The sequence below is a fragment of the Heteronotia binoei genome, chromosome 3 (assembly GCF_032191835.1).
Source record: "Heteronotia binoei isolate CCM8104 ecotype False Entrance Well chromosome 3, APGP_CSIRO_Hbin_v1, whole genome shotgun sequence".
NCBI lineage: Eukaryota > Metazoa > Chordata > Lepidosauria > Squamata > Gekkonidae > Heteronotia > Heteronotia binoei.
In genome coordinates this window covers 107,216,992-107,243,119 of record NC_083225.1, presented here as the reverse complement: position 1 = coordinate 107,243,119, position 26,128 = coordinate 107,216,992, and the positions used below count along the sequence as shown (strand labels likewise).

Here is a 26,128-nt window from a genome sequence, read left to right as displayed (position 1 = left end):
GCTACAGAGTTCTACTTTATCCTCCATGCTGTTTAGCGTCTGTATGAAGCCACTGGGAGATGCTGTCAGAAGGTATGGGCTGCTATTAGCAGTCAGATGGAACATAGACACCCTTCTCCCCTCCCCCCGCCCCACAGAGGAGCAGTTTGGTGCCTAGAGAAAGAAAGGTACAGAAACACCATTCATAAAATATTGCCTCCAAAAATCATAAATAAAAAACACTACCTGGTCCAAAATGACACAAAATGGATGCCAGCCAGATGCAAGCCTGGAAAATATTTTTGGAAGGTGAAATCATAATTGCTGGCTAGCAAATGACCCCTCTCCCCATCCCAGGGAGATACATAATTTAGGAATATACATAATTTCAAGGATGCTTTTCATGTTCTAAATTGCTTAGAGTCAGTAATGGGTTAGATATCGACAAAAAAATCTGAAATTTAATCTGGACAAGACAGAGATTATCTGCGTTAGCAAGCAAGTAGACCAGGGATTTCATATCTTCTCCTGCCTTGGATAGAGTTAAACTCTTCTTAAAAATCCATGTTCACAGTTTGAGAGTGATACTTAATATAGTAGTAATCTTAGAAAACCAGGTGGCTGCTGAGGCTTTGAATGTACTTGACCAGCTCTGGGTCACTAGGATCTAGCCACAGTGATCCATGCAGTAGTTGCATCTAGACTGGATTACTGCAATGCCACCCTTGGGTCTACCACCGAAGAGGCTAGTGCAGAATACTGCAGCTAGACTGCTGGTCAGGGTCAGCTACTGAGAGCATATGCCCCCAATGCTAGAGCAACTACACTGGCTCTCGAACCCAATTCAATGTGTTGTTTTTGTCCTTTTGTCCTACATGGCTTAGGACAAGGGTATCCGAAGAACTTTCTCCCATATGTTCCTGCCTGGGAACTGAGATCATAGAATCGTAGAGATCATAGAATCATAGAGTTGTCAACAACACATACTACTGCTAAGACAAGACTCCCTCATCCTATAACAATGCATTGGATTTTTCGTACCTAAATGCAGAACTTTACATTTATCCCTGTTAAATTAATTTTATTGGTTTTAGCCCAGTTTTCCAGCCTGTTAAGGTCATCCTGTATCCTGTTTCTGTCTTCTACTGTATTTGCAACCCCTCCCAATTTAGTATCATCTGCAAATTTAATAAGCATTCCCTCTATTCCTTCATCCAAATCATTTATAAAGATGTTGAACAAAACAGGTCCCAGGACAGATCCTTGAGATACTCCACTTGTCACTCCTCTCCAAGAGGATGAGGAACCATTCACAAGTACTCTTTGGGTGCCATCTGTTAACCAGTTACAGACCACCTAACGGTAACAGGATCCAAACCACATTTTACCAACTTGTCAACAAGGATAGTATGTCAAGAATAGATCACTGGGAGACTTTTTCCTGACTGTCCCATTAGTTAAACATGCTTGTTTGGTGGGTACATGAGAGAGGGTCTTTTCCATGGCAGCTCAACCATCCTGGAATAACCTCCCTCCATTGTTGATCTTCAGTGGGCAAGTGAACACAGTTTTATTGAGGACTACCTTTTGATTGATTTAGCTTTTATTATTGTCAGTCCTAATTGGAGTTTTTAAAATGTGATTTTTATGAGTTTTATCATTGTTGTTTTTACTGATGTTTAATAATGTTTTATTTATATAGTAAACAACTTTGTGCTCTGCAAGGGAAAAAGGCACCTAACAAATATTTAAGTCAGTAATAAATTAATACTTTTCTAAATTTATTATGAAATGAAATAACATTTTCTTCTCAATTCCTAGTTCAATTTACCAAGATAAGAGCATATGTATTTATATGTGTACAACTGTTTATTTATAACACGGCTGGTTTTACATATTATCATTTTCTAATACAGTTAATATTGAGAGTCAAGGATGAATGTGGATACTTTTTACACATTCTGGAGGTATCTGTTAATTGAATCTTGTATGAATGGCTATCTTGAAACAGCCATGTCGGCTTGTCTGGAAATTTACCTAATCATCCCACTTCCATGCAGATGCCTCACTTCCACACCTTGCCCAACTATTCTGACCATTCATGAATCAAGTCTCATATTGGCCTACCCTTACTGTTCACCATCCTTCAGAGCACCTTCCATGAGCACCTCTCAATGAGCAGCCCCATTGTCTCACCAGGCTTTTGGGGGGGGGGGGCAGAGGTCAAGCTGCTTGCTTTCTCCTTAAAGCTGCTATATAGCACCACTGCCACTGTTGTTTTCTAAGCATGTCCTCCACCTACACTCTATGCAATGGCTTTAAGAAGGAAGCAAACAGGCCACATTTCATCCATCTTTCTGTCCATCCTTGCCCAGTCCAGTGAAGTCTGGTAAAGTACCAACATCTGAACTACTCACAGAGGGGCAGAAGGAAATATAAGGAAATCCTCTGTGAAGCACAAATAATGCTTCACCATTTCAGGATTTGGCAGCAACACTTAAGGAATCCTCAGAAGTAGGAAACATGTCAGTTTAAGCATTCAAAACTGGTGCCAAACTCCAGGGACCAAGGTTTATTTCTCAGGACCCAGGAAAAATTTGGAACAGACAAATATAGACAAATAATTAGCTACATCTGTACATTGCAGGATACTGTGCAATCACTGAATTAACAAAACCACTATATATTCTTGTGCAGAAAAGACAACATACATACAGATGCTTACTACTGCAAAGCAATACCATAATATGCAACTGAATAAGTGCATCCTTTCTATATTTCACAGTAAAGCATACTGAATTTGCACAATTCATTTACTAAATATGTACTCACTTTCAAGAAAATCAGTGTCAGCACACCATAATCTCTGCGACAGGAAAACTATGGCTCCTCTTTACAAATCTCCCAGCTATGCCATTTCTGGCTTTCTTACTGCTTCTGCATCCCAGCTAGGGTTGCCAAGTCTTACCTTGCTCCAGTGGGGGATAAAAAGTACGCAGGGTATGATGACACCTTCTGGAAGTGATGTCATCATGCTGGGCATGTTGTGCCAGGGACACTCTAGAACTCTATGGTACCCCACCCCCAGCAAGAGCTTGGCAGCCCTAATCCCAGCTATAGCCACTGAAACCCCAAGCACCTATGGCACTTCTTATTGCCTGTGGAAAGACAGTTCACACCATTCCAAAATATACCCTCAACCTGTGCCTAAACTGTTATATGTCAATGAACAAAGAACAACTGCAGTATGCTTGACCTTCAAATATCAATATATTCTTCCTGCAAAAACATCGCATGCTTACACAACCACCATGTGGTTCCCTCAGGAGAAGTTCTCAACATAGCGATCATATCAGTTGAAAACTGGCAGGAGCTATCATTCTACAATTTTATGGAAATCAAAATAACTTATTTTGAAAACATGTCATTTTATGTAATGCTGTTCCCCACAGAATAGTTCCATCAATTCTCTCTTCACAGTCTTCTCCCCCCACAAAATGTTTTTTTTAAACTTTTTCTTTAAATGCTGCTTCTGCTAGGCAGCAAGGTTTGTATCAGAAACCTGAAAGTGAAATGGATTATTTCTTATACTTGTCCACAATTTTAACTTGAGCAAATCTATGACTAGGTTCTGGCAAGTCATTGTTAATGGATTTGTTTATGTATGATTGTCACAAAGGTCACCAACCCAGCTTTGGCTGATAATCTCTGGATTCAAGGTAGCAGGGAAACAAATTACAAACAGCTGGGATACACTTGCATGCACCTCAACTTTGGTAGCTGCCACCAGCCCTCTGTGCTTCTCTCCAGTTTGGAGCCAAAGGAACAACTCCAGACCTTACTGGGAATGACTAAGAATTCCTCCCTGCAAAGCAGATGCACAGCAGGAATTCACAGGAGTTAAGTTTCTGTGGTAGGCAGTGTTCCTTCCAAGGCAGATTTGATTTAAATCAAATTGATTTAAATCATGATCTAAATCACTAGTCAGTAAGACTTGATTTAAATCATAGTTTTCTACATAAATGCTCATTTTTGCTGGTATAATCTTAATATTTACAATTAGATGAAGATTTCATTTTTAGAATAACAACTGTTCATATTAGTTTTACAGTTATATAAAAATACTGATTTTTAATACTATTAGAAAGACATTATAGATAGGTAATTATGAAATGGAAGATAGGTAATTATGAAATGGAAGCTGCAGCTAGTGCAGAACGCGGCTGCCAGACTGTTGCTGGGGCTCCCAAAGCGGGAGCACATACAGCCAGGGCTGCATGAACTGCACTGGCTGCCAGTTATATACCGGATTCGTTACAAAGTGCTGGTTATTACCTTTAAAGCCCTATATGGCCGAGGACCTGTCTACCTTAGGGACCGCCTCTCCCCATATGAACCCCAGAGAGCACTGAGGTCAGCAAGGAAGAACCTGCTGACTATCCCCGGGCCAAAGGAGGTAAGACTCCAGAGCACCCATACTCGGGCTTTTTCTGTCATGGCCCCACAGCTCTGGAACCAGCTTCCAGAAGAAATGCGGGCCCTGCGGGACTTTGAACAGTTCCGCTGGGCCTGCAAGACCATCCTGTTCCAGACGGCCTTCACCAGCTGAAACTACTAAACTACCAGTAAACTTGCCAGTGATTGTAGCACAAAGTATTAATGTTTTTAGAATTTTAATGGATTTTAATTAACTGTAATTATTTGTTATTTATTGTATATTGTATGTATTGAGTTTTTGCTGTTAGCCGCCCTGAACCGCATTGGTCGGGGAGGGCGGGATACAAATAAAATGTGACTGACTGACTGACTGAAATTATTGTGAGTTGAATTATCTCCAGTTTAATAGATTAATCATTCATATTTGTACAACTTTTCTGCTGTACTTTATTGGAAGGAGAAAAATAATACCACCTTAATACTAATAATTTAAATCGTTTTATTCAACTAAAACAATAACATTATAAGCATATGTTTGCTTAAACATCCACGTTTGTTAACTGATGTGGTTAAACAAAATATATATATTTTAAAAAACTTAAACTGTAAGCCCAGCCTACACATTAAAAACTTAAATACTGTCCTCTTTAGCTCACTCGTCATCTTCATCTTTTTTTTGTTCATAATTTGGAAAAGAAAAACAAGCTTTCCTGCTTTGTCGGGTCCCAAACGATTTCTCAATTTAGAATGAATGAGTCCAAAGGAAGAGAATTTCCTTCTATGCCTGCAGAAGAAGCTACTGCTGTTAAAAGTGAAATCATTATTTGAATAGTCTCTAAATCCAAGTGCTTAAGTGACTTCCACCAGTTCACTCGTGTGACTTTCTTTAAAACATCTTCAGCAAACATATATTTCTTGAATGGTACCCCCTTAGCTCTGAAGTTTATTAAAGCTGGCATTACAGATGAATGATTGCTGGATACCCATGTCATAGCTAACTCCACTTCCTCAGCACTTAAGTTTTGATTCTGGTACCGGATTATTGACAATATTTACCAGAAAATGAGTTGGAAACAGTGCTTGTCCCATTTTTTTTTAATGCTTGTAATTTAATTCTGTCAATGTGTAGTTCTGTTTTTAAGTGCTCACTCAGTTCCTTCAAAATTCCAACAGCATCAGCAATAAAACAGATATTTTTCTGTATTTTGTTTAAAGCTTCAGAAATGGGTTTCAGGATGCTCAGCATATGTTCAACGTTTCTCTTAAGCCCAATGTTGAGGATTTTGGCCGTGACAGTGCCATCTATTTTATCTCAATTTTGTTCACAAATTGTCATCAAAATAGGCCAGTTCTTTATATACTGCTCAAAACAGTCCACCACAGAGTTCCATCTAACATCTTATGGGGGCGTTAGCTTGGTTCCACCCATTTTTTTCAAAGCTGCTGCAGCAAAATGATTGTTACGGAAGTATTTAGCAATATCAACCTTAGTCTTTATTTCTGGAACACTGAAGTCTTTGGCTAGGAAGTGCAGCAAATGAGCACTGCAGCCATATATTAGCTTTGTATTCCCTTTTTGCTCTTCTAAATTTCTTCTCATCTGGGATACATTTGCAGCATTGTCTGTGACCAAACTGTGCACTAGACATTTGAATTTTTGTTCACGTTATTTTAGCTTTTGCTGCCACTTCTTGTAAGTATTCTGCTGTGTGTGCATTTCCTGATGTATCAATTGTTTGTGCAAGGAAGACTTTCCCTTCTTCTGTTGTTATACAAGCACATACAACTGGATCATTGTGGACATTATTCCACCCATCAAGACTTAGGTTAACAATTTTACCCTCCAGAGCTGTTGCACATTGCTCCATTTCTCTATCATACAACATCTGCTCTTCTGGGTGGACTGAATCCTGGTCTCGGTGATTTAACCATATTAATGAAATGTGGGTTCTCAGTCAGAGGGAAAGAAGAGTTTGTTGCATAAACAAACTGGGCAATTTTTTTGTCAATTAACTCTTTTTCTAAGTTTATCAAAAACTTATCTATGGTGGTTCCAGGAGGGAAGGGTTTTTTCTTTCTTTTAGGTGATATACTGCAGGTGTCTGATGATGATGTATATAGCGCAACTGAAACACTATCCTGGATAGATAACTCTGAAACTGTAGAACAGGAGGATGGTGAAGGTGGATAGTTTCCAGAATCCTTAGTGTTGATGATGAATTCCCCTAAACACAAAAAATCAATGCTGTTATTTTATTATTTATACAATTTCTGCTTATTGTATTCATTGCCATGCAGCACTGCCCAAAACGAATATTTGGTTTTCTTCATAACTCTATCAAAATGACAGTAACATGCAGTAATAATAAGAAATATAATTTTGCTCAAACATAACAATTCAAGGCACTTCTTAAGAAATATGAGTAAATAAAAATATTTACCAACCTGAAGATCTTGCCTGTTCAAACATGTTTCTGTTGTCATCTTCATCATAGCACTTCTCATGATGATGTTGCCTCATTCGGGCCACCAGGTCTTGCATTTCTTTGTTGCAGTGTTTGCATTTTGCACGCATGCCTGCCTTACCAATAGGAAGAGGAACTTCATTAAAATATTCCCAAACTGGGTCTCTTTTATGGTCTGCTGCCATTATAAGTTTTCTCCTCCAGGGAAAGGATAATGTGATAAACCTCGGGTTATACACACAAAAGATCCAAAGTCTTGTGGAGTATTCTGATCAAAAAGTTTCACTTTCATTTTTACTGCTTGCCCCTCCCTCCTCACACTTAAGTTTCTTCTTGCGCAGATCTATTCCACTCCAAGCAATCTTTTTCTATTCATTGAACTTTTTGAAACTCAGCTCCTAAGGGGTTGAATCTCTGTACATAGGTTTGTAGAACAATGAAATTAAGGTCTTTTTCTCAACTCTGTTCATTTTATAGCATTTTTGCTGTGTAGAAGAGGCATGTGATCTCTGCAGACACAAATTACAGTTCTGAGAACTGCAAAACCAAGCATCCGTGTTCTGTGATAATATCTTGTAGACAGAGAAACTGCCCAGTAATCTTACAGAAACCTCTGGAAGAGCATGACATTGTGAATGGATTGACAGCATTTATTACCAAAAAATTTAAACACTGCATGAATATACAGCCTTATGCTTCAGAATTAAAAACTAATCCTTATTTCATGATGGAATAACTTTTGGATGATAATATATTTTCCTCAAAAAGCATTTTATTTAAAAAATCCAATTTAAATTTAAGAAAATCCAATTTAAATAAAAAAATCCAATTTAAATTTTAAAAAACCATTTTTTATTTTTTAAATCATTGATTTTTATCCACCCTGGTTCCCTCAAAGCTGAGATAGCTCACAGATTTTTAGCCTCCAGCTCACATATTTTTGTTTTTGCTCTGGAACAATGACCCCAGAGCACAATAATTTATGCAGTAGCTCACAACTTTTAATGCCAGTAGCTCACAACTTTAATACCACTATGTCACAAAGTAGAATTTTTGCTCACAAGACTCTGCAGCTTAGAGGGAACACTGGTGGTAGGTGGTCTTGCCAGTCTAAGGTACTAGAAAGATATTGCAAGCTGCAAAGACAAATAACCAGTTATGAATTTTAAAACACATTTTTATTAAGGTGAAGGTAATACTTTAATACGTTAAGAATAGTTCAGTGAGAAGATAACAAAGCTAAACGTTAAGGTGCTAGCTAAAATACTTCAAAGATAATGGTTCACAAAATACAAGATGTTACGCGTCCAGTTGCAGGGTTCAAGACAACTCTTCTTCAGAGTTCAGCAAGCCAGTACGAAGTTCCCAAATGGCCAAAATGAGCCAAGACATGCCGACATGCCATCACAGCATGTAGGCACCTCCCAGGCTAAAGAACAGAGTTTGAGATGTTATCTTACCAGTATTCTGAGTCCCAAGTGTTGCTAGGCCTTTTCACCAATCAGGGCTCCAAGAAAATTTCTATGGTCAAATGTGTTAGCCAATGATTGACCATATGATCCAGTCTTTCTCAGTTGGAAAGCAATGCTTAAATGAGGAATAATAACAAGCCAATGAGGTGGATTAGGCTGAGAATGTGTCCAGGTCAAATTTACCCAGAACATTTCTTTCGTGGAATGGGGATTTTGAACCTAGGCTTCCCAGCTAGCAGGCTTATCCTGACCACTATACATGGCTGTCTCTCTATTCTTGCACTGCCTCATACGAATTGTGGTTATTTTTCTGGGAAGACTATAGTTTTGTAGACAAACACATAGCCTGACAAAATATAGTTTTGTAGACAAACTATAGTCTGCATCATGATGCATTCACATGTTCTTGACCAGCACACAAAGCAATATATGTACAAAAGCTCACAACATCCAATCGTTTCATGTTTTCTCTGGGTCCTAGGCTCAGAACACTGACTATGAGATTTCTGTAATGAATGTCAACTAATCAAAGGTAGGCTTGCAGCTTACAGATAGATACCTGAACAGTATACTCAATACTGCTACAGCACAGACATTTTAATGAAATACTTCAGAGCAAGAGATGTCAGTTTTCAGAAATTGTTAAATAAACAAAGTATTGCTAGAGTGCTAATGTTTTAAGCATGTTTTTATTTTAAGCAAAAAAACCCCAAAACAAATCTCTTTAATTGTGTTTGTGTCCTTTATAATGTTTATCTCTGCTACCTGGCATTACAGGAGGGTAGGCAGTTCAAGCTGCCTTCCATTGCCTTCCCCAGGTGCCCTACAACCACGGGATGCTTGGGGAAGATGAGGTTTGGAGGGAAGCCAATTCCAGGAAAGAAGGCACTTCAAGCAGCCTTTCCTTGCCTTCCTCAGGTGCCCTGCGGCCATGGGACACCTGGGAAAGCCGAGGCTTAGAGTGAGGGTAATTTAAACTGCCTTCTCTTGCTTCCTGCAAAGCTGATCCTAGGAGAGTAGGCAGTTCAAGCTGCCTTTCCTTGCCTTTCTTAGGTGCCCTATGATTGCGGGACACTTGGGAAAGACAAGCCTTGGAGGGAAGGTGGTTTAAATTGCTTTCCCTTCAGTTCCCCAGGCATCCTACAGCCACAGAGCACCTGGGGAACCTGATCCCAAGACTGCCTCTCCAGGTTTACTTTCTAAAAAAAGAATGTGCTCCACTGATACTAAAAATAGTATGGGAGGATTTATCTGTAGGGCTAGAACCTATCATTCTGCAACATCTAATTCCAGAACTGATTTTTTCAGGAAATTATTGTTTCCATTCCCATTCTGAATTTTACTAAGCAAAGAGACCAACTTGGCCTCAGCATGTCTTCTGAGGATGCAGCATAGATATTTTCAGACAAATAAGTAGACAGAATCCAGCTTTCCTGCATACAATTGCAGATGCCTATCCTGCTTGTTCCCTTGCTGGAGTTCAAGTACATGAACTGTTCTCCTTGGGTTAGTGTAATGTTAGATCTTAACATTACATCACAGAATCATAGAGTTGGAAGGGACCTCTAGGGTCATCTAGTCCAACCCCCTGCACAATGCACATGCAACATAAGCCAAAAAAGTTACTGATACACATTCCACTTGGCTGGAAATTCCTCCTTGGCCAGTATATGCAGTAGCCTCTTAGGCAGCTAGGATGCGGCAAGAGACACTGATTGACAAGAGGAAGTACCTAACAAGAGGAAGTACCTGGCCAAATAGAGTGTGTGAGGAAGGGCAGGTCATACTAGGGGTCATAAATGGATAATGAAGACACAGTAAACCAGTGGTGTCAAATGTCCGGCCCACCCAGGGTTTTAATCAGGCCAACTGGGCTATTTTCTCCCCTTCCTGTCCTCCCCCTTTGAAGGTCCAAGGCTGAAGTTCCCTGCTCTTTCTGCCTTGTCTTTGCCAGCTGGAATGGATTTTCCTTTAAAGTCTCTGTGCCCAAATAGATAGGGCTCAGAGACCTTAATGGAAAATCTATTCTATGTTAGCCTTGCAGCTTTTTCTGTGCTGCAAATGTGTGAGAGCCAGCTTGGTGTGGTGGTTAAGTGCATGGACTCTTATTGGGAGAACCAGGTTTGATTCCCCACTCCTCCACTTGCACCTGCTGGAATGGCCTTGGGTCAGCCATGGCCCTTGTAGGAGTTGTCCTTGAAAGGGCAGCTTCTGTGAAAGCTCTCTCAGCCCCACCCACCTCACAGGGTATGTGTTGTGGGGGAAGAAGATAAAGAAGATTGTAAACCACTCTGAGACTCTGATTCAAAGAGAAGGGTGGGGTATAAATCTGCAATTCTTCTTATTCTTCAAATAAAGAGTTGATGCTTTGAGCCAGCTTGTCTCTGCTGAATGGACCTTAGAAGTGATGCCTAGTGAGTATTCTAACTTTGGAACCACAGCCAAAGGGGGATATTATACTTGAGAGCCACTGCAAATCTGAGTAGACCGGGGCGGGGGGAGAGAAGCATGCAATGCCCAGCCATTTCATGTTTTCCCAGGCTCGAGCAGTTTCTGCTGTGATTGTTGTGTTTTTTCTTGATGTTTTATTTTTAAAACTCCATTACTCGCCCACCTTTCCATTTTAAATAAAATATTTCAAGTGTTTTAAGCATGTTTGTATTTTAAGTTAAATAATATTCTTAATTGTGTTTTGTCTGCATCCTTTATACATTTTATATCTCCACTACCTGGCATTACATTTTACAACGCAGACGGCCGAGCCCCACAAAGTCCCGTTTATGTCAGATCCACCCCTTGTATCAAATGAGTTCGACACCCCTTCAGTAAACAAAGCAATGTGTAGCTTAAATGTCTACATTGTTCTTCTAAGCAAGGCACAATGTGAAAGAAACACACAAAATGGAAAGATCAAAGAAAGGCCTGGGGTGATCTTCAACAGATATTAGGAAAGTCAAATTACGGCTCCACAGAGCCTTCTAAAAAAGTAGCTAAAGGGACTGTCACAAAGTGATGATAAAGGGACCAGTGGTTCTGGCCTCATAGTTATTCCATCACTGCTACAACTAACCACCCTACAAAAAGACTGAACCTAACTTTCATCTCATCTCATCTATCTCATTTCATTTCTTCAATGAAAAATAAAGTTATAATTGGACTTGCTAGTAACTTCTGCAGCACATAAAATGATATTACAAATTAGGCTAAGAGCTTGTAACATGCTCAAGGCTACTTACAGAATCAAGATTTCCCTGTGTCCAAACATCTAGCACTTTATCCAGTGCATTATACTGATGCAAGTGCTTCCTAGAACACCATGTACTAGAACACGTGAATAAAACAGTCTTTCATTTCAAAATCTTACACAATTAAAACACAGCTAAATCATCCCCCACAATGTTTAAATTAGCTGCACAGGGAGCACTCAGAAAATTTGGAGTAAAAATACACTTCCATACATTTTGCATGCTTTAACACTTTTCTGTTTGCTTCAGAACTAAAATAGCATTTTTCTGTGAAATTATGCTATTCATAGCTACTTTCTCGTGAATTATTACCTTCCAATCAAAGCGTACAGGTGCAATACTGAACAAAGGGAATAAAGAAGTCTATTTGACAAATAGTATCTGCCTGGCTTAGTGAACAGGCCTTTTAATGTCAACAATGAAGCTGGGGCGGGGCACATGCAGCACAATGAAGTGACTATCTTGAAATATATCTATAGATTCTCTTACCTAAACACCTGTAAGGAACTACAATATGAGGATGACTTTTGCATTGCTTCCGTCCTCGCTTGCACCAGTTCTGTATCGTTACAGGTTGGTTTGCTTCTACAACATTTGTAATTTGCAGTTCAGGGTATACCTAATATTCAAAAGTACAAAGAACACAAGGGAATAAAATTAAATAAATTTCTTGAATACTGTAACTGATATTCCTGCTTACTAGTATTAAAGCACATTCTTATGTATCAGTATTTATCTGCTTATTTTTATATACACAGAGGCCTGTAAAATTTTACACCCCATGCAGCAGAAGGGGGATGGGGCTTCTCTAAAGTGCCAGGGAGCAACTGTGATAGTTCACAACAAAAACTGTTTAAACATGTTCCATATCTGCTCAGTTTTTTCTAGCTGCAAAGTCATTTTCATATATACAAAGGAAACTTCATCAACAGTTACTAATCCATCAATTTTTCTCCCCTTCACAATCACATTTTAGTTAATCATCTTGATTCATGCCCCCTCATCCAAACAAGTTTTTTTTAACAGTAGCTACTGTATTTTACCTTCTCCCTAGATTTATTTTAACTAATTCAGAAATAAAGAGCACTCTGATGTGTCTGACAAATATGTATTTAAAGATATGCAAAAAATAGTATGATAAAAGAACAGTAACAGAAGCCAGATTTTTTAACCTAATCAATAACAACAACAAAGCAACAATTCTAGCTGCACAAGAGTATGAAAGCCAAGACTCAGAAGACCAGTGTTGACATCAAATGTCAACTTTGCAAGATAAATGATGAACAGCCAACCAAATGGTCAGTGCCTACAGTAAAATTGCTCAAACTGGTTAAAGCACTTCTGGCAGAAGAAGGTGACCATCATGCCAGTTGTCATTGGAACTCTTGGAGAAGTGCCTAGAAGTCTCAAGAAACACCTGGACATTCTGGTCATTGAGCAAATAACACCAACTCAACTTCAGGCGACTGTATTGCTGAGAACAACAAGAATCCTGTGAAGATGCATCCGCAAATACCCAAGAACTTGGCTAGATCTTGAACTGCAGAACACCATCGACCAGTCAAATATCTGACTGTGACAATTTATATGAATAATAATCAGGCCCACAGCCAGGATTTCAGAGGTTGGGGGGGGGGGGGACATATAAATGGATCGAGAGCACTTAGTGGCTTCCTGCCACTTCCCCCATCCACTTCTACCTCATGAGCTTTTGTAGGTCTGAAGAAGTGAGCAGTGACTCAGGAAAGCTCATACCCCACCACAAATTTTGGATGTCTTTAAGGTGCTACTGGACTCTTGCTTGTCTTAGCAGCTTTTTTTTTTTTAAAGTAGGGCACCCCTAGAATGTAACAGCACCTTCCATTTCCTCATCAAAGCGACTTCCGTTCTACTTTGTGTTTTTAAAATTATTCTGTCCTCAGTATTCCTCCCCTCTCCCAGTGCCCCAGATCTCTCTTGCACTATTTTCCCTATGTCTACTCCAGTGCCTCCTCACTCCCCTACAGATCGGCCCAGATCCTGCCCCCTCTCTACCAGTCCCTGCCTTTTCTAGAAGGCAATCCTCCTTTCGGAAAGCACCTCCCATTTCCCCAACTTCTCCCGCTGTGACTTGTTTGTTTTTCTCCTTTCCTTTGCAGCTCTTTGTCCCTTACAAGGGCAAACTAGGATATTAGGGAAGGCCAAGTTTACAGTAACGTTGCTGGCCGGGCTGTAAAAACAAGTTGGAAATCTTGCTGGGGGAGAAAAGGGAAGGAGGAAGCTGCAAATGGATCCCACGCATCCTTTTAAGCCCCTCTCACTACAACAGAGGGGGACCAGAGCATCTGAGAATCAAGGCTTTCCATCTCCACAGACACTGCTGACTGGATCTTGAGGCATCTGCTCTAGGAAGCTCAGACTCTCTGGGTTGCTGCTCAAGAGAGGAAAAAGAGCAATGTGGGAGAAAGGATGAGTGCTTTGCAAAGTCACAAACCGGAGCCATCCGGATCTTCCCTCTCTCCTCTAACCTCTTGCTGCTGCTGCCGCCGCAGCATAAGGCATAGAAGTAGCAGTGGCACCAGTAGCAGTAAGGAGGCTCAGGGTGGGAGGGAGTGGAGAGGGCAGCTGGTAGCGTGAGTGTGTGATAGAGAGCAAGCGAGTGAGAGGCACAGGGCAGCAGTAGCCACAGAAGCCATGGGAAGCAAGTGAGAGAGAAGAAGGCTCAGACTTTGGGTGGGAGTGGGAAATGATGGCTGGCAGTGTGAGGTGCAGCTGCAGTGGCAGTAGCCACTGTGGGCAAATGAAGAAGGCTCAGAGTGGCAGAGTGAGATGACATCTGGCAGTGTGAAGCACAGCGGCAAAAAATTTCCACATAGAAGTTGGAGAGAATGTCAGGGGGCAAGGGAATGGGATGGAAGTTTGGGGGCATCATGCATAAGTTGGAGACAAGGCCCTAGCATCCCTGCCTTGCCATGGCTAAGGGCATGATAATAATAATACTGGAATAGCTTGAAATGCAGTCATGCAAAATTCAGGAATTATCATGATTATCACTATGGTAAGTAACCAACTGATGAACAGTATAAAAGTGCTCATGATACACATGAACACTTTTGGGGAGATGTGGTTTAATTACTCTATACTTTCAGAGGATACCCAAGTTAGTCTGTGGTAGAACATCAAGATTCCAGAGACCAACAAGATTTTTGGAGTGTAGGCTTTTGAGTCAAAGCTCCCTTCATAAGTTACAAGTAGAAATGCAGGTCCCCAAATCTTTATATCCTTATCAAAAAAGGAAGACATGCTATAAGAAAGGAGTCAGGATACAAATGATAATCAGTGCAAAATATGATCAGCTCAATTACAGCAAGAGAGAAATGTTTATGGGGCAGAAAATTAGCATCTATAGTGAGACAAGAATCCTATGTTCATCTTCAGACTGGGGTTTTTTTTGGGGGGGGGGGAAGTATTGTTCTGAATCTGTGTTAGGGTTGCCAAGTCCAATTCAAGAAATATCTGGGGGCTTTGGGGGTGGAGCCAGGAGACTTTGGGGGTGGGGCCAGGATCAAGGCCACGTGCCCCATCCTGAACTCATGTTAGAGCCCCCTTCCTCCCACCTCCCCCGCCCGGGAGACTCACTTGAGGTTGTCGAGGGAGAGGACGTTGCGGGCGGCGCTGTCATGCCCGCCCCCCCCAGCTGCACAACTGCCCGAACATGCCGGCGGCTGCCTCGCCTCACATCTCTGGCTACGGCCTGGCTCCCCTCATCGGCATCGCCTCTGCCGGCCCTGCACTGCCATTCGGCTGCCACACACAGCTGCCCAGCTGCGGAAGGAGCCGTGAGGGACACGCCAGGAAACGTAGTCCCTGAGGAGATGCCACCTGGCAGCCGGAGAGGACGCAAGGACTACGAGTCCCAGGGAGGCCGGACTGGAGCGAATAGCAGGCCAGTGGTGGGCGGGTCTTTGTGACCCGGAGGAAGGGAGGAGCCTGAAGCCTGCGAGGGGGGCAGGCAGGGAAAGAGTGTCTCTGATTGAGAGAGTGGCACCAAAATTGGCGCCGTTTCCCCCCCCCCCCCCGCTTCTGGATTTTTGGAGAGTGGGGGAGGAGGCTGCTAATTCGCAGGTCCCCCGCCAGGGCGGGGTGGTTGGGAAGCCTAATCTGTGTGAACTCAATTTCAGGAAACTTACACTATAATCTCCCATTTAAACTTCACTATTTGAGGACTGTTAATTTTATGTTGTTTATTCTTTTGCATAGGGACTCCCTTGTTTCTCTACTTAATCTGATTTCTAACTCACTCTCCTTGAAACTGACTCAGAGCAGGTGACAACAATTCATACATATATAATAAAGCCTTTTAAAACAATACATGTGTTAATAATAATAATACTACATTTTATTTGTATCCCGCCCTCCCCGCCGAAGCAGGCTCAGGGTGGCTCACAACATGTAAATCAATATACAGCAAAACATTCATACAATTCAATAAATAATACATTAATAAAACCATCATTTAAAACCAACATTGCTATTAAAAATTAAGATTTATGGTGCTACATCTCAAACCTTCAGTAAATAATAATAAAATCAAAAGTCAGTACACAATTACAATTTAAGATTACATAACTTGAATGGAGGGGCAAGAAGAAGGAGGGAAGCAAGGAGGATTTGTCCGAAGTAGAGAGTGGGATGGCACTGGCAAAGCTTAGGGTTGCCAAGCAATGTTCCCTCTTGAGGTGTGGACTGTGGAGTGCTGTGAGCCACGATTTTACTTTCTGAGTCAAAAATGGTGCTAGCTTTAAAACTGTGAGAGGGCCTACACACAAACACACACATTTTCAGTTTACAAACATACAAAACATACAAACATAAAATATAAACTATTATCAGTTGTATTACACTCCAAATATTTATATGGGACTTACCTGTATTACTTATATAAGCCTTTTAAACTATATTTTAGGAAGGATTTAAATAACTGTAAACAGAATCAAGTCAACTTTTGTTATGGAAAATGTTTTAACTTGTTCCTTTCTCTGTTTCCAAAACATTGAAAACACTGTCAATATTAATATTAATTCCATTTGACATATGCAAATTGATTCTCATTAAGTTCTCCAGGAGATATATATCTAGTCAGTTTCTAATCTTAGTTTTGATGGCATTCATCAAGCTAAAACCTCTTTGGCAATAAGTACTGAAGACTTGAAAAGTTCTACAAACATTTAGAAGATTTAGTTCACTTAATTGTTCTTGGGTTGTTTTTTTAAACTGATTTAACAACTGTTATATTATCCTTAAGACAATTCAATGTTTACTCACTGCTAAGATACAATAGCCTGCTCCAATTTAAAAGGAACACACAAATACACAGAAAAGGGGCCTGAAGATATAAAAGAAGCACCAAGAATACAGAGCATCACTGCCCCAGACAGAGAGTTCCAACAATGCAATTTTAATTCAAGGTACTTTCAATCTAAGAGCAGCTTTTAGAGCTACCACTCAAATTCAATTTCTGTTCCCAAATTAGATTCTACCAAAAAGCCTAAGGCAGCATCAACAACAGTTTAAGAGGAAATTATACAGCTGAACAACAGAATTACAATTGTTTAGTATCACCAAATTAAAACAATGGACAGCAATAGTTGTGTAAGGTTTTTAAAATAAGCCACTGTATACTACAACCTGGAGACTGTTAAAGTGACAAATCCAGAGGAAGTACAGTGCAAGAATGCTTTCCCAGTTACAACTTTTAAGCAGGAATGCAAAAGAAATAAAAGCTTTGTTGTCTGAAGTCATTTTACTTTTTAGGATTTAAGAAGCACCAGAACAGGGGTGGGGAACATCCGGCCTGAGATCACTTGATCTGGCCCTCGGGGATTGCTGGGCTGAGCCGAGCCACATGGCGGCCTCCCTGGGGCCTGGCTGGCCAGTGAGGATCATAGGCCCAGTCGCACTGTGCAGCGGCCTCCTTCAGGCCCACCTGGGCAGCAGAGATCATGGGGCCCAGCTGCACTGCACATTGGCCTTTCTGGGGCCTGGCTGGCCAGCCAGGATCACTGCATGTCCTAGAAAACTCACTGTCATAGTTCAGATAAGTTTCTACCTCAATTCTTTATTTCCCTTTCTTTCCATTTCTCCCCCCCCCAATTTCTTTATTTCTCTTAATTCCCCTTTCTTCCCCCCCTTTCTTCATTCTTTCTTTAGTCTCCTTTCTTCCCCCATTTCTTTCTTTCTTTCCCTTTCTTTCCTGACATGCTGTGGGGAACCAGAGATTTAGGCCTTACAACAAGGAAGATAGAGATTTTACCTAAAATTGGAGCTGACCATAGCCCAATAATGTGGATTACAAAATTGTCCAAAAGACTGAGAAGATGGAGACTGAATGAAGATTTGTTACAGAACAAAGAAACAGTGACTTTCCTAGGAAAAGAAACTAAGGAATTTTTCCAAGTGAATGACAAAGAAGATATTGACTTCCAGACGGTCTGGGATGCTTATAAAGCAGTAATGAGAGGGTTGTTGATTACTCTGAACAATAAAGATAAAAGGAAAAAAGAAAAACAACTATTGGACATTCAAAATGAAATAAAGAAAAAAGAAGGAGAGTTGAGGAAAAGACCAGGGAAAAAGAAAATTCTAAGGGAAATTTCAATATTGCAAACTCAATTAAGACATTTGTTAAATAAAGAAGTGGAATGGAATCTGAAAAGGCTTCAGCAGAAATCGTTTGAAGGAGCAAATAAGACGGGAAAATATTTGGCGTGGAAACTGAAGAAAAAGAGGGAAAATAAAATAATTAGTAGAATTAGTAGATGAAAGAGACGTAGTTACTCAAGAGGGAATAAAAAGAGAATTTTTTAAGTATTATGCCAAGTTGTTTAAAGGTGCTGAAGTAAAGAGAGAAAAGATAGATGAATATCTACAGAAAATAAAAATTGAGCCCTTAACTGAAAATATGAGAAAAGTTTTGAATGACCCAATTGAAAAGATAGAAATTGAAGCAGCAATCAACGTGATGAAAAATGATAAAGCTCCCGGGCCAGATGGTTATACAGCTAAATACTTTAAAATTTTTAAAGATGAATTAACACCAAAATTACAGAAGCTGATGAATGTAATAAGAACCAAAGGGAAGGTACCAAACACATGGAAAGAAGCTGTTATTTCTTTGATACCCAAAGAAGAAAGAGACGTTACAAATGTGAAAAATTACAGACCAATTTCACTTTTGAACAATGATTATAAAATATTTACAAGAATTATGGCGGAACGACTTAAGCAATATCTGATAAATTTTATAAAGGAGGATCAAGCTGGTTTTCTTCCCAAAAGACAAATAAGAGACAATATTAGAACTGTTGTAAATATTGTGGAATATTATGAAAGACATCCAAAAAAAGAAGTAGCATTATTCTTTGCGGATGCAGAGAAAGCATTTGATAATTTAAACTGGGACTTTATGTTTGCAGTGATGGAAAAAATGGAGCTTGGAGAAAGTTTTATAAGAATGATAAAGGCAATATATTCTGAACAAAGGGCAAGGTTGTGCGTTAATGCAGATCTTACAGACAAAATGAGAATCAGTAAAGGTACTAGACAAGGCTGCCCGCTTTCGCCATTGTTGTTTATAATGACTCTTGAAATTTTATTGATGCAGATTCAAGAAGAAAAAGATCTAGAAGGGTTACAAATAAAAGGATATACCTACAAATACAGAGCATTTGCTGATGATATAATGTTTATAAATGAAAATCCCTTACAAGTTACACCTTTGTTATTAACGAGAATACAAGAGTTTGGGGAGTTGGCGGGACTTTATATAAATAAAGAAAAATAAAAAATTTTATGTAAGAATATGCAGAAAAATAGACAACAAGAATTACAAATACTAACGGGTTGTGAAGTTGCCTCTAAGGTAAAATACCTAGGGGTAGAGATAACAATGAAAAATATTGATTTGTTCAGGAACAATTATGAAAAACTATGGCGTAAAATAGAAGAAGATATGCTAAAGTGGAACAAGTTCAACTTGTCATTGTTGGGCAGAATAGCTGCAGTAAAAATGACTATCTTACCAAGGATTATGTATTTGTTTCAAACCATCCCTATTGTGAAAGATGCTAAACAGTTTGATAAATGGCGAAGGAAAATTTCGGAATTTGTGTGGGCCGGGAAGAAACCAAGAATTAAAATGAAAGTCTTGACAGATGCAAGAGAGAGAGGTGGATTCCAATTACCAGATTTGAAACTGTATCATGAAGCAATTTGTTTAGTATGGATGAAAGAATGGATAACGCTGTTAAACAAAAAACTTTTAGTGTTGGAAGGCCATGGAAAAAAAATTCGGATGGCATGCATACTTGTATTATGGAAAAAAGAAGATGGACGGTCTTTTCTCTCACCATTATATAAGAAGCAGTCTACTAAATGTGTGGATAAAGTATAAGAAATATGGTGATGAGAGGAGACCTTTGTGGATAGTGCCAGCTGAAGTGATAAAGTTAACGGCCAAAACAGTCAAAGAAAAACAGCTATCATACAACCAGTTACTAAAAATACAAAGTGGGAAAATAGAACTGAAAACTGCAGAAGAACTGAGTTATAAATATGACTGGTTTCAAATGCAACAAATAAAAAGCTTGATGGAGAATGATATCAAAGCTGAAGGAATAAGGAAAGAGCAAACAGAAATGGAAAGAGTTCTGCTTGGAGATAATGAGAAATTAATTTCAAAAGTATACAAATTACTTTTACAATGGTCTACAGAAGATGAAGTAGTGAAATCTCAAATGATAAAATGGGCAATTAATGTAAACAAAGAAATAAAGATGGAATCTTGGGAATATTTGTGGAAAAACTCTATGAAACTTGCAACATGTCATAGTATTAAAGAAAACTGTTTTAAGATGATGTATAGATGGTATATGACTCCAAAAAAATTAGCAAAGATGAACAACAAGATGCCAGATAGGTGTTGGAAATGTAAAAAGCACGAAGGCTCTTTCTACCATATGTGGTGGACTTGTGAAAGGGCTAAAATGTTTTGGCAGATGATTCAGCAAGAGATTTCTAAGATTTTGGGATATGAATTCAACAAAGTGGCAGAGATTTTTCTGCTGGGATTACAAATGGAAAAATTTCCAAAAGAAGATAGAACTTTAATATGGTACTTGCTCTCAGCTGCTAGGACATTGTATGCGCAGCTGTGGAAGCAAGAAAAAATACCAGAGAAATGGGATTGGATTACAAAAGTTATGTCATGGAGTGAAATGGACAAATTAACAAGAAAACTAAGAGACTATGATTTGGAACTTTTTAAGTTGGAGTGGAAGAAATTCAGAAGATACGTAGAAAAAGAGTGGAAAATAAAAGGACATTGGACAATCTTTGATGATTAAGATTTTTAAAATAAGAATATAACTTTTGGGGTTTTTTGTTTTTTCTTAATAGTTAAGGGTACCTTTAATACTTGTTTTTTTTTTTTTTTAAGAAACACTGGCGGGGGTCAAGTAACGGAGGGAGGGGTGGGGGGAAAGTAAGATATGGGGTAGAAAGATCTTTCTTTTACTTTAAGCTTTTATAAGTTGTAGATATAGTTCTGCTACCATATGTTACTAATAAAATTGTCTATACACAAGGAAAATGTTTTAACTTGTTCCTTTCTCTGTTTCCAAAAAATTGAAAACACTGTCAATATTAATATTAATTCCATTTGACATATGCAAATTGATTCTCATTAAGTTCTCCAGGAGATATACATCTAGTCAGTTTCTAATCTTAGTTTTGATGGCATTCATCAAGCTAAAACCTCTTTGGCAATAAGTACTGAAGACTTGAAAAGTTCTACAAACATTTAGAAGATTTAGTTCACTTAATTGTTCTTGGGTTGTTTTTTTAAACTGATTTAACAACTGTTATATTATCCTTAAGACAATTCAATGTTTACTCACTGCTAAGATACAATAGCCTGCTCCAATTTAAAAGGAACACACAAATACACAGAAAAGGGGCCTGAAGATATAAAAGAAGCACCAAGAATACAGAGCATCACTGCCCCAGACAGAGAGTTCCAACAATGCAATTTTAATTCAAGGTACTTTCAATCTAAGAGCAGCTTTTAGAGCTACCACTCAAATTCAATTTCTGTTCCCAAATTAGATTCTACCAAAAAGCCTAAGGCAGCATCAACAACAGATTAAGAGGAAATGATACAGCTGAACAACAGAATTACAATTGTTTAGTATCACCAAATTAAAACAATGGACAGCAATAGTTGTGTAAGGTTTTTAAAATAAGCCACTGTATACTACAACCTGGAGACTGTTAAAGTGACAAATCCAGAGGAAGTACAGTGCAAGAATGCTTTCCCAGTTACAACTTTTAAGCAGGAATGCAAAAGAAATAAAAGCTTTGTTGTCTGAAGTCATTTTACTTTTTAGGATTTAAGAAGCACCAGAACAGGGGTGGGGAACATCCGGCCTGAGATCACTTGATCTGGCCCTCGGGGATTGCTGGGCTGAGCCGAGCCACATGGCGGCCTCCCTGGGGCCTGGCTGGCCGGTGAGGATCATAGGCCCAGTCGCACTGTGCAGCGGCCTCCTTCAGGCCCACCTGGGCAGCAGAGATCATGGGGCCCAGCTGCACTGCACATTGGCCTCCCTGGGGCCTGGCTGGCCAGCCAGGATCACTGCATGTCCTAGAAAACTCACTGTCATAGTTCAGATAAGTTTCTACCTCAATTCTTTATTTCCCTTTCTTTCCATTTCTCCCCCCCCCCCAATTTCTTTATTTCCCTTAATTCCCCTTTCTTCCCCCCTTTCTTCATTCTTTCTTTATTTTCCTTTCTTCCCCCATTTCTTTCTTTCCCTTTCTTTCCTGTCTTTCTCATACACATACACCTATCCTCTACTACATGATACATTTCTTTTGCATTTTATTCATAACTATCCTGTTAGGGTAGGTTAGGCTAAAAGAGAGTAACAAGTAAGCTTCACTGTTGAACAAGAATCTTAACCTATCTACATCTCCCAGTCCTGGTCAGATACTCTAACTACTGCATCAAACTGGTTTGCAATTACATTTTTAACATTCTCTGCCCTATTAAAAAAACTTGTAAGCACAGTATGGAATAGTGTATCTTTTCCTTGTGTGCTATTTTCACCTATTTAGTTTTCTTCTCTGGAGCCTCTACAAATTATGGCACAACCCACAAATAAAAAAAGATGTAATGCTTCTGGTCTTGTTTAACTGATGCAACATTAAATCCATACCTGGTTTCAGTGTCAAGATTTGTGAACATGCTTTCTGATATAAAGCAATTATATTAACTATGTTAAAATCTACACTGAATCAACTGAGCTAAGAGGGAAGGAAAATCCTATACTATTATTGTCATAGTGGTGAGAGGATGGCTAGTAGGATTTCATCTCTGTAATCAGGAACTCTTTTCTCCAGCTGATGAGGAGACTGCATAGAAAAGCAGTGTAAATATTTTTAAGGAAGCTGATCTCATTGCACTTTTTCCATTTAATACATTTATTGAGGGTCTTAGCATAATTGTTAAAATATTTATACTTTTCTACTATGTCCAATCCTCTGTTCTTAAAGATTCTTCTACCATGTCCAATTGTGATGAGGACTTCTTTGGTTTGTTAACATTTGGCTTGTTCAACTGCAAATTAAATCTATCACCAATAGCTACACATTTTGATAGAAATCCAGATTTGCATTTTCTCCTGTCCCTCCAGTTCAGTTCATATCTCCTTATGTCTTTTGAATAACTGCTTCAATCAAAGCTCAACAATTAGTTTACATATCACTCAACACATTGTCTAAATAGAAATTCCTAAACTAGTTTCAGCGCAAAAATGGTCTTTAGGTACTGCTGAATGAATATAACTTTTGCTCATTCCAGTGGCAGAACTAGCACTTTCAAACAAGCACTGCATAATTATCAGAGGACACAGAGTATAAAGAAGTCTTCTGTTCTATTTTATTTCAATGACCAGATTTCCCCCCTCAACAGGACACAGTATGTCTTTGTGCACAGTATCTTTGTACAGCAGAAACATGGTTTTGTGTTTCTCAGATTAATTAAATATTTGCAACACAGATACAGGGAAACCATAGTTTCCATAAAGCATTTCAACCTTTGTGACTTTAGATCATGATCAAGTTTTGCTGGAAAATAAGGTTCATGATGTTTACTTAGGGAAGCATGGCCCACACTTTCACAGGTGTTCAATCACTGATGGGGCAAGCATGAAGCAAGAAAGGAAGACATGCAACTTTGCGTGGCCCTAACTTATGACAGAGTCACTTAAAAGCATCGTTATAGAAACAAGTCTCCCAGTAAGATTACAACAATTACTAGAAATCTAAAACCATTTGTTACCACATTAATCCAAATGCCTGTTGCATACAATAAGCATCCAGAAATCTTGGCATTGAAGGCACAAATTACAGCTATGACTTATTGTCCTCCCACGGTACAAAAAACTTCTGATGGTTCTAGCTGAATTAGTTGAGTTTTCATTGCTGAACTCAGATGGATCTTCCAGTGAACATTAGCCTGATCAATATTGTGACCAGCAATTGGCCATTTGAAATTTTTGTGCCCTTGTTTCTTACTAAGAACATAAGAAAAGCCAGTTTGGATCAGGCCAACGGCCCATCCAGTCCAACACTCTGCATCACAGTGGCCAAAAACCCAGGTGCCATCAGGAGGTCCATCAGTGGGGCTAAGACACTAGAAGCTTTCCCACTGTGGCCCCTCCCAAGCACCAAGAATACAGAGCATCACTGCCCCAGACAGAGAGTTCCAACAATACACTGTGGCTAATAGCCAAGGATGGAACTCTGCTCCATATGTTTATCCATTCCCCTCTTGAAGCTGTCTATGCTGACAGCTGTCACCACCTCATGTGGCAGTGCATTCCATGTGTTAATCACCCTTTGGGTGAAGAAGTACTTCCTTTTATCAGTTCTAAAAAGAAAAACTTTAGATTTTAAGTAATTAATAACCAGGCCTTCTTTGGAACTGTAATCTGAGAAGGAATGTAAAAGTATGTATTTCCACCACTGATCTTGCAAGCAATGCTGTATCATTAGCATAAAGTTGAGCTGGCAATTTAAGGGAGGCTAAATATGTGAGCGGAAATCAGGGGTGGAATTCTAGCAGGAGCTCTTTTCCATGTTAGGCCACACACCCCAATTTAGCCGATCCTCCAGAGCCTTGTGAACTCCAGGAGGATTGGCTATCAGGGGTGTGTGGCCTAATATGCAAAAGAGCTCCTACTAGAATTCCACCCCTGGTGGAAATCATTGTGGGACAAGAAAAAGAGAAATCATTAATATAGATATTAAATAGCAGTGCTGCAAGGATGCAGCCTTGCTTCACACCCATATTCAATGGCATTTGACTAGACAGTTGACCAGAAGGCCTACATCTCACTTGTGAAGAAGGGAAATTGGAGAGTTGTTGAATTAAAATTAATAATCTCCTGTCCATAGAAATGTTCCTCAACATCTCCCAGAGCCTTTTTCTAGGTACTAAGTCAAAAGCAGCCTCTTGAGGTCCATGAACCCAGTCACCAGCATTCCTGCTTTAAGGTTAATATACTATCAAATACTGGAGGGTGTAGCAATGATCACCACATTATTGCCTTTCTGGAATCTCACCTGTTCTTGACACAGAATTGCCTTGTCTTCCAACCGGTTGGTAGCCTGCTATAAAGAATGGAAGTATACAGCTTTTCCACTACAGATAACAAACTAACAGGATGGTAATTATGCAGATCCAAAGTATCACCCTTTTATAGATTGGCACAATTATTGCTTAGTGCCAAACAATAGACATCATCCTAGTCTAACCGATCAAGGTAAAAATGGGTGCCAAAATTTCTGCACACCAATCAGCATTCAAGAGATCTCTGTTTTAGTTATTGGAGGCCATTCATCCATCTCAAGAGGGTGGACTCAAACATCAGCAGTGTCCATCTTGGGTGTGGTCAATAAAGCTGTAAAATGCTCTTCCAGCAGTTAGCAGGGAATATGTTTAGCAAGGCACTGGAGATCTTCAATTTAATTTGTCACAGCATCCCAAAATTTTATTGTCTTTGGATTGGACTGTACAGTTCAAACAATTCCATTCAACCAATACTACAGCCCTTTTTCTAGGTTTTACTTTTTAAAAACATATACACTTAAGCCAGAGCAACCTTGATTGTTTCTTTACTGCTGTATAACCTAAATTGCCTGTGTTTGTAACTAATTGATCTCTTAATTGCCTTACAATCAGCATCAAACCACTCCTCTTGTTTCATGCTGCCCTTGTTACTGAGAGGCACTGCCTGATAAAATGAAGTATCCCAGTGCCCAGAGAGAGTGGGTCTCCTATTTCTGTTAAACAAAATAGTGTCCGACCAAAAACAGGCCAAGAAAACACTCCATCTAAAAAGGTGGAGTGCACCCCGCAGAGAGCTTGTTCTGGTTGACGCCTGAATTCTGTCTCTCTGTGTAGTCTCACCTATTTCCCCCCTCCCCC

At 39.5% G+C, this 26,128-nt stretch overlaps 1 protein-coding gene across 4 annotated transcripts in view; it reads right to left on the bottom strand.

Annotated features, from left to right (window-relative positions):
• The window catches only part of APP (amyloid beta precursor protein), a 295,204-nt gene that overhangs the window by 182,797 nt on the left and 86,279 nt on the right, over positions 1 to 26,128 (bottom strand). For all 4 annotated transcript variants that reach the window (XM_060234377.1, XM_060234378.1, XM_060234376.1 and 1 more), the window contains exon 3: positions 12,088 to 12,217. In XM_060234377.1, coding sequence (XP_060090360.1) covers positions 12,088 to 12,217 — 130 coding nt within the window. The remainder of the gene's footprint in view (positions 1 to 12,087; positions 12,218 to 26,128) is intronic.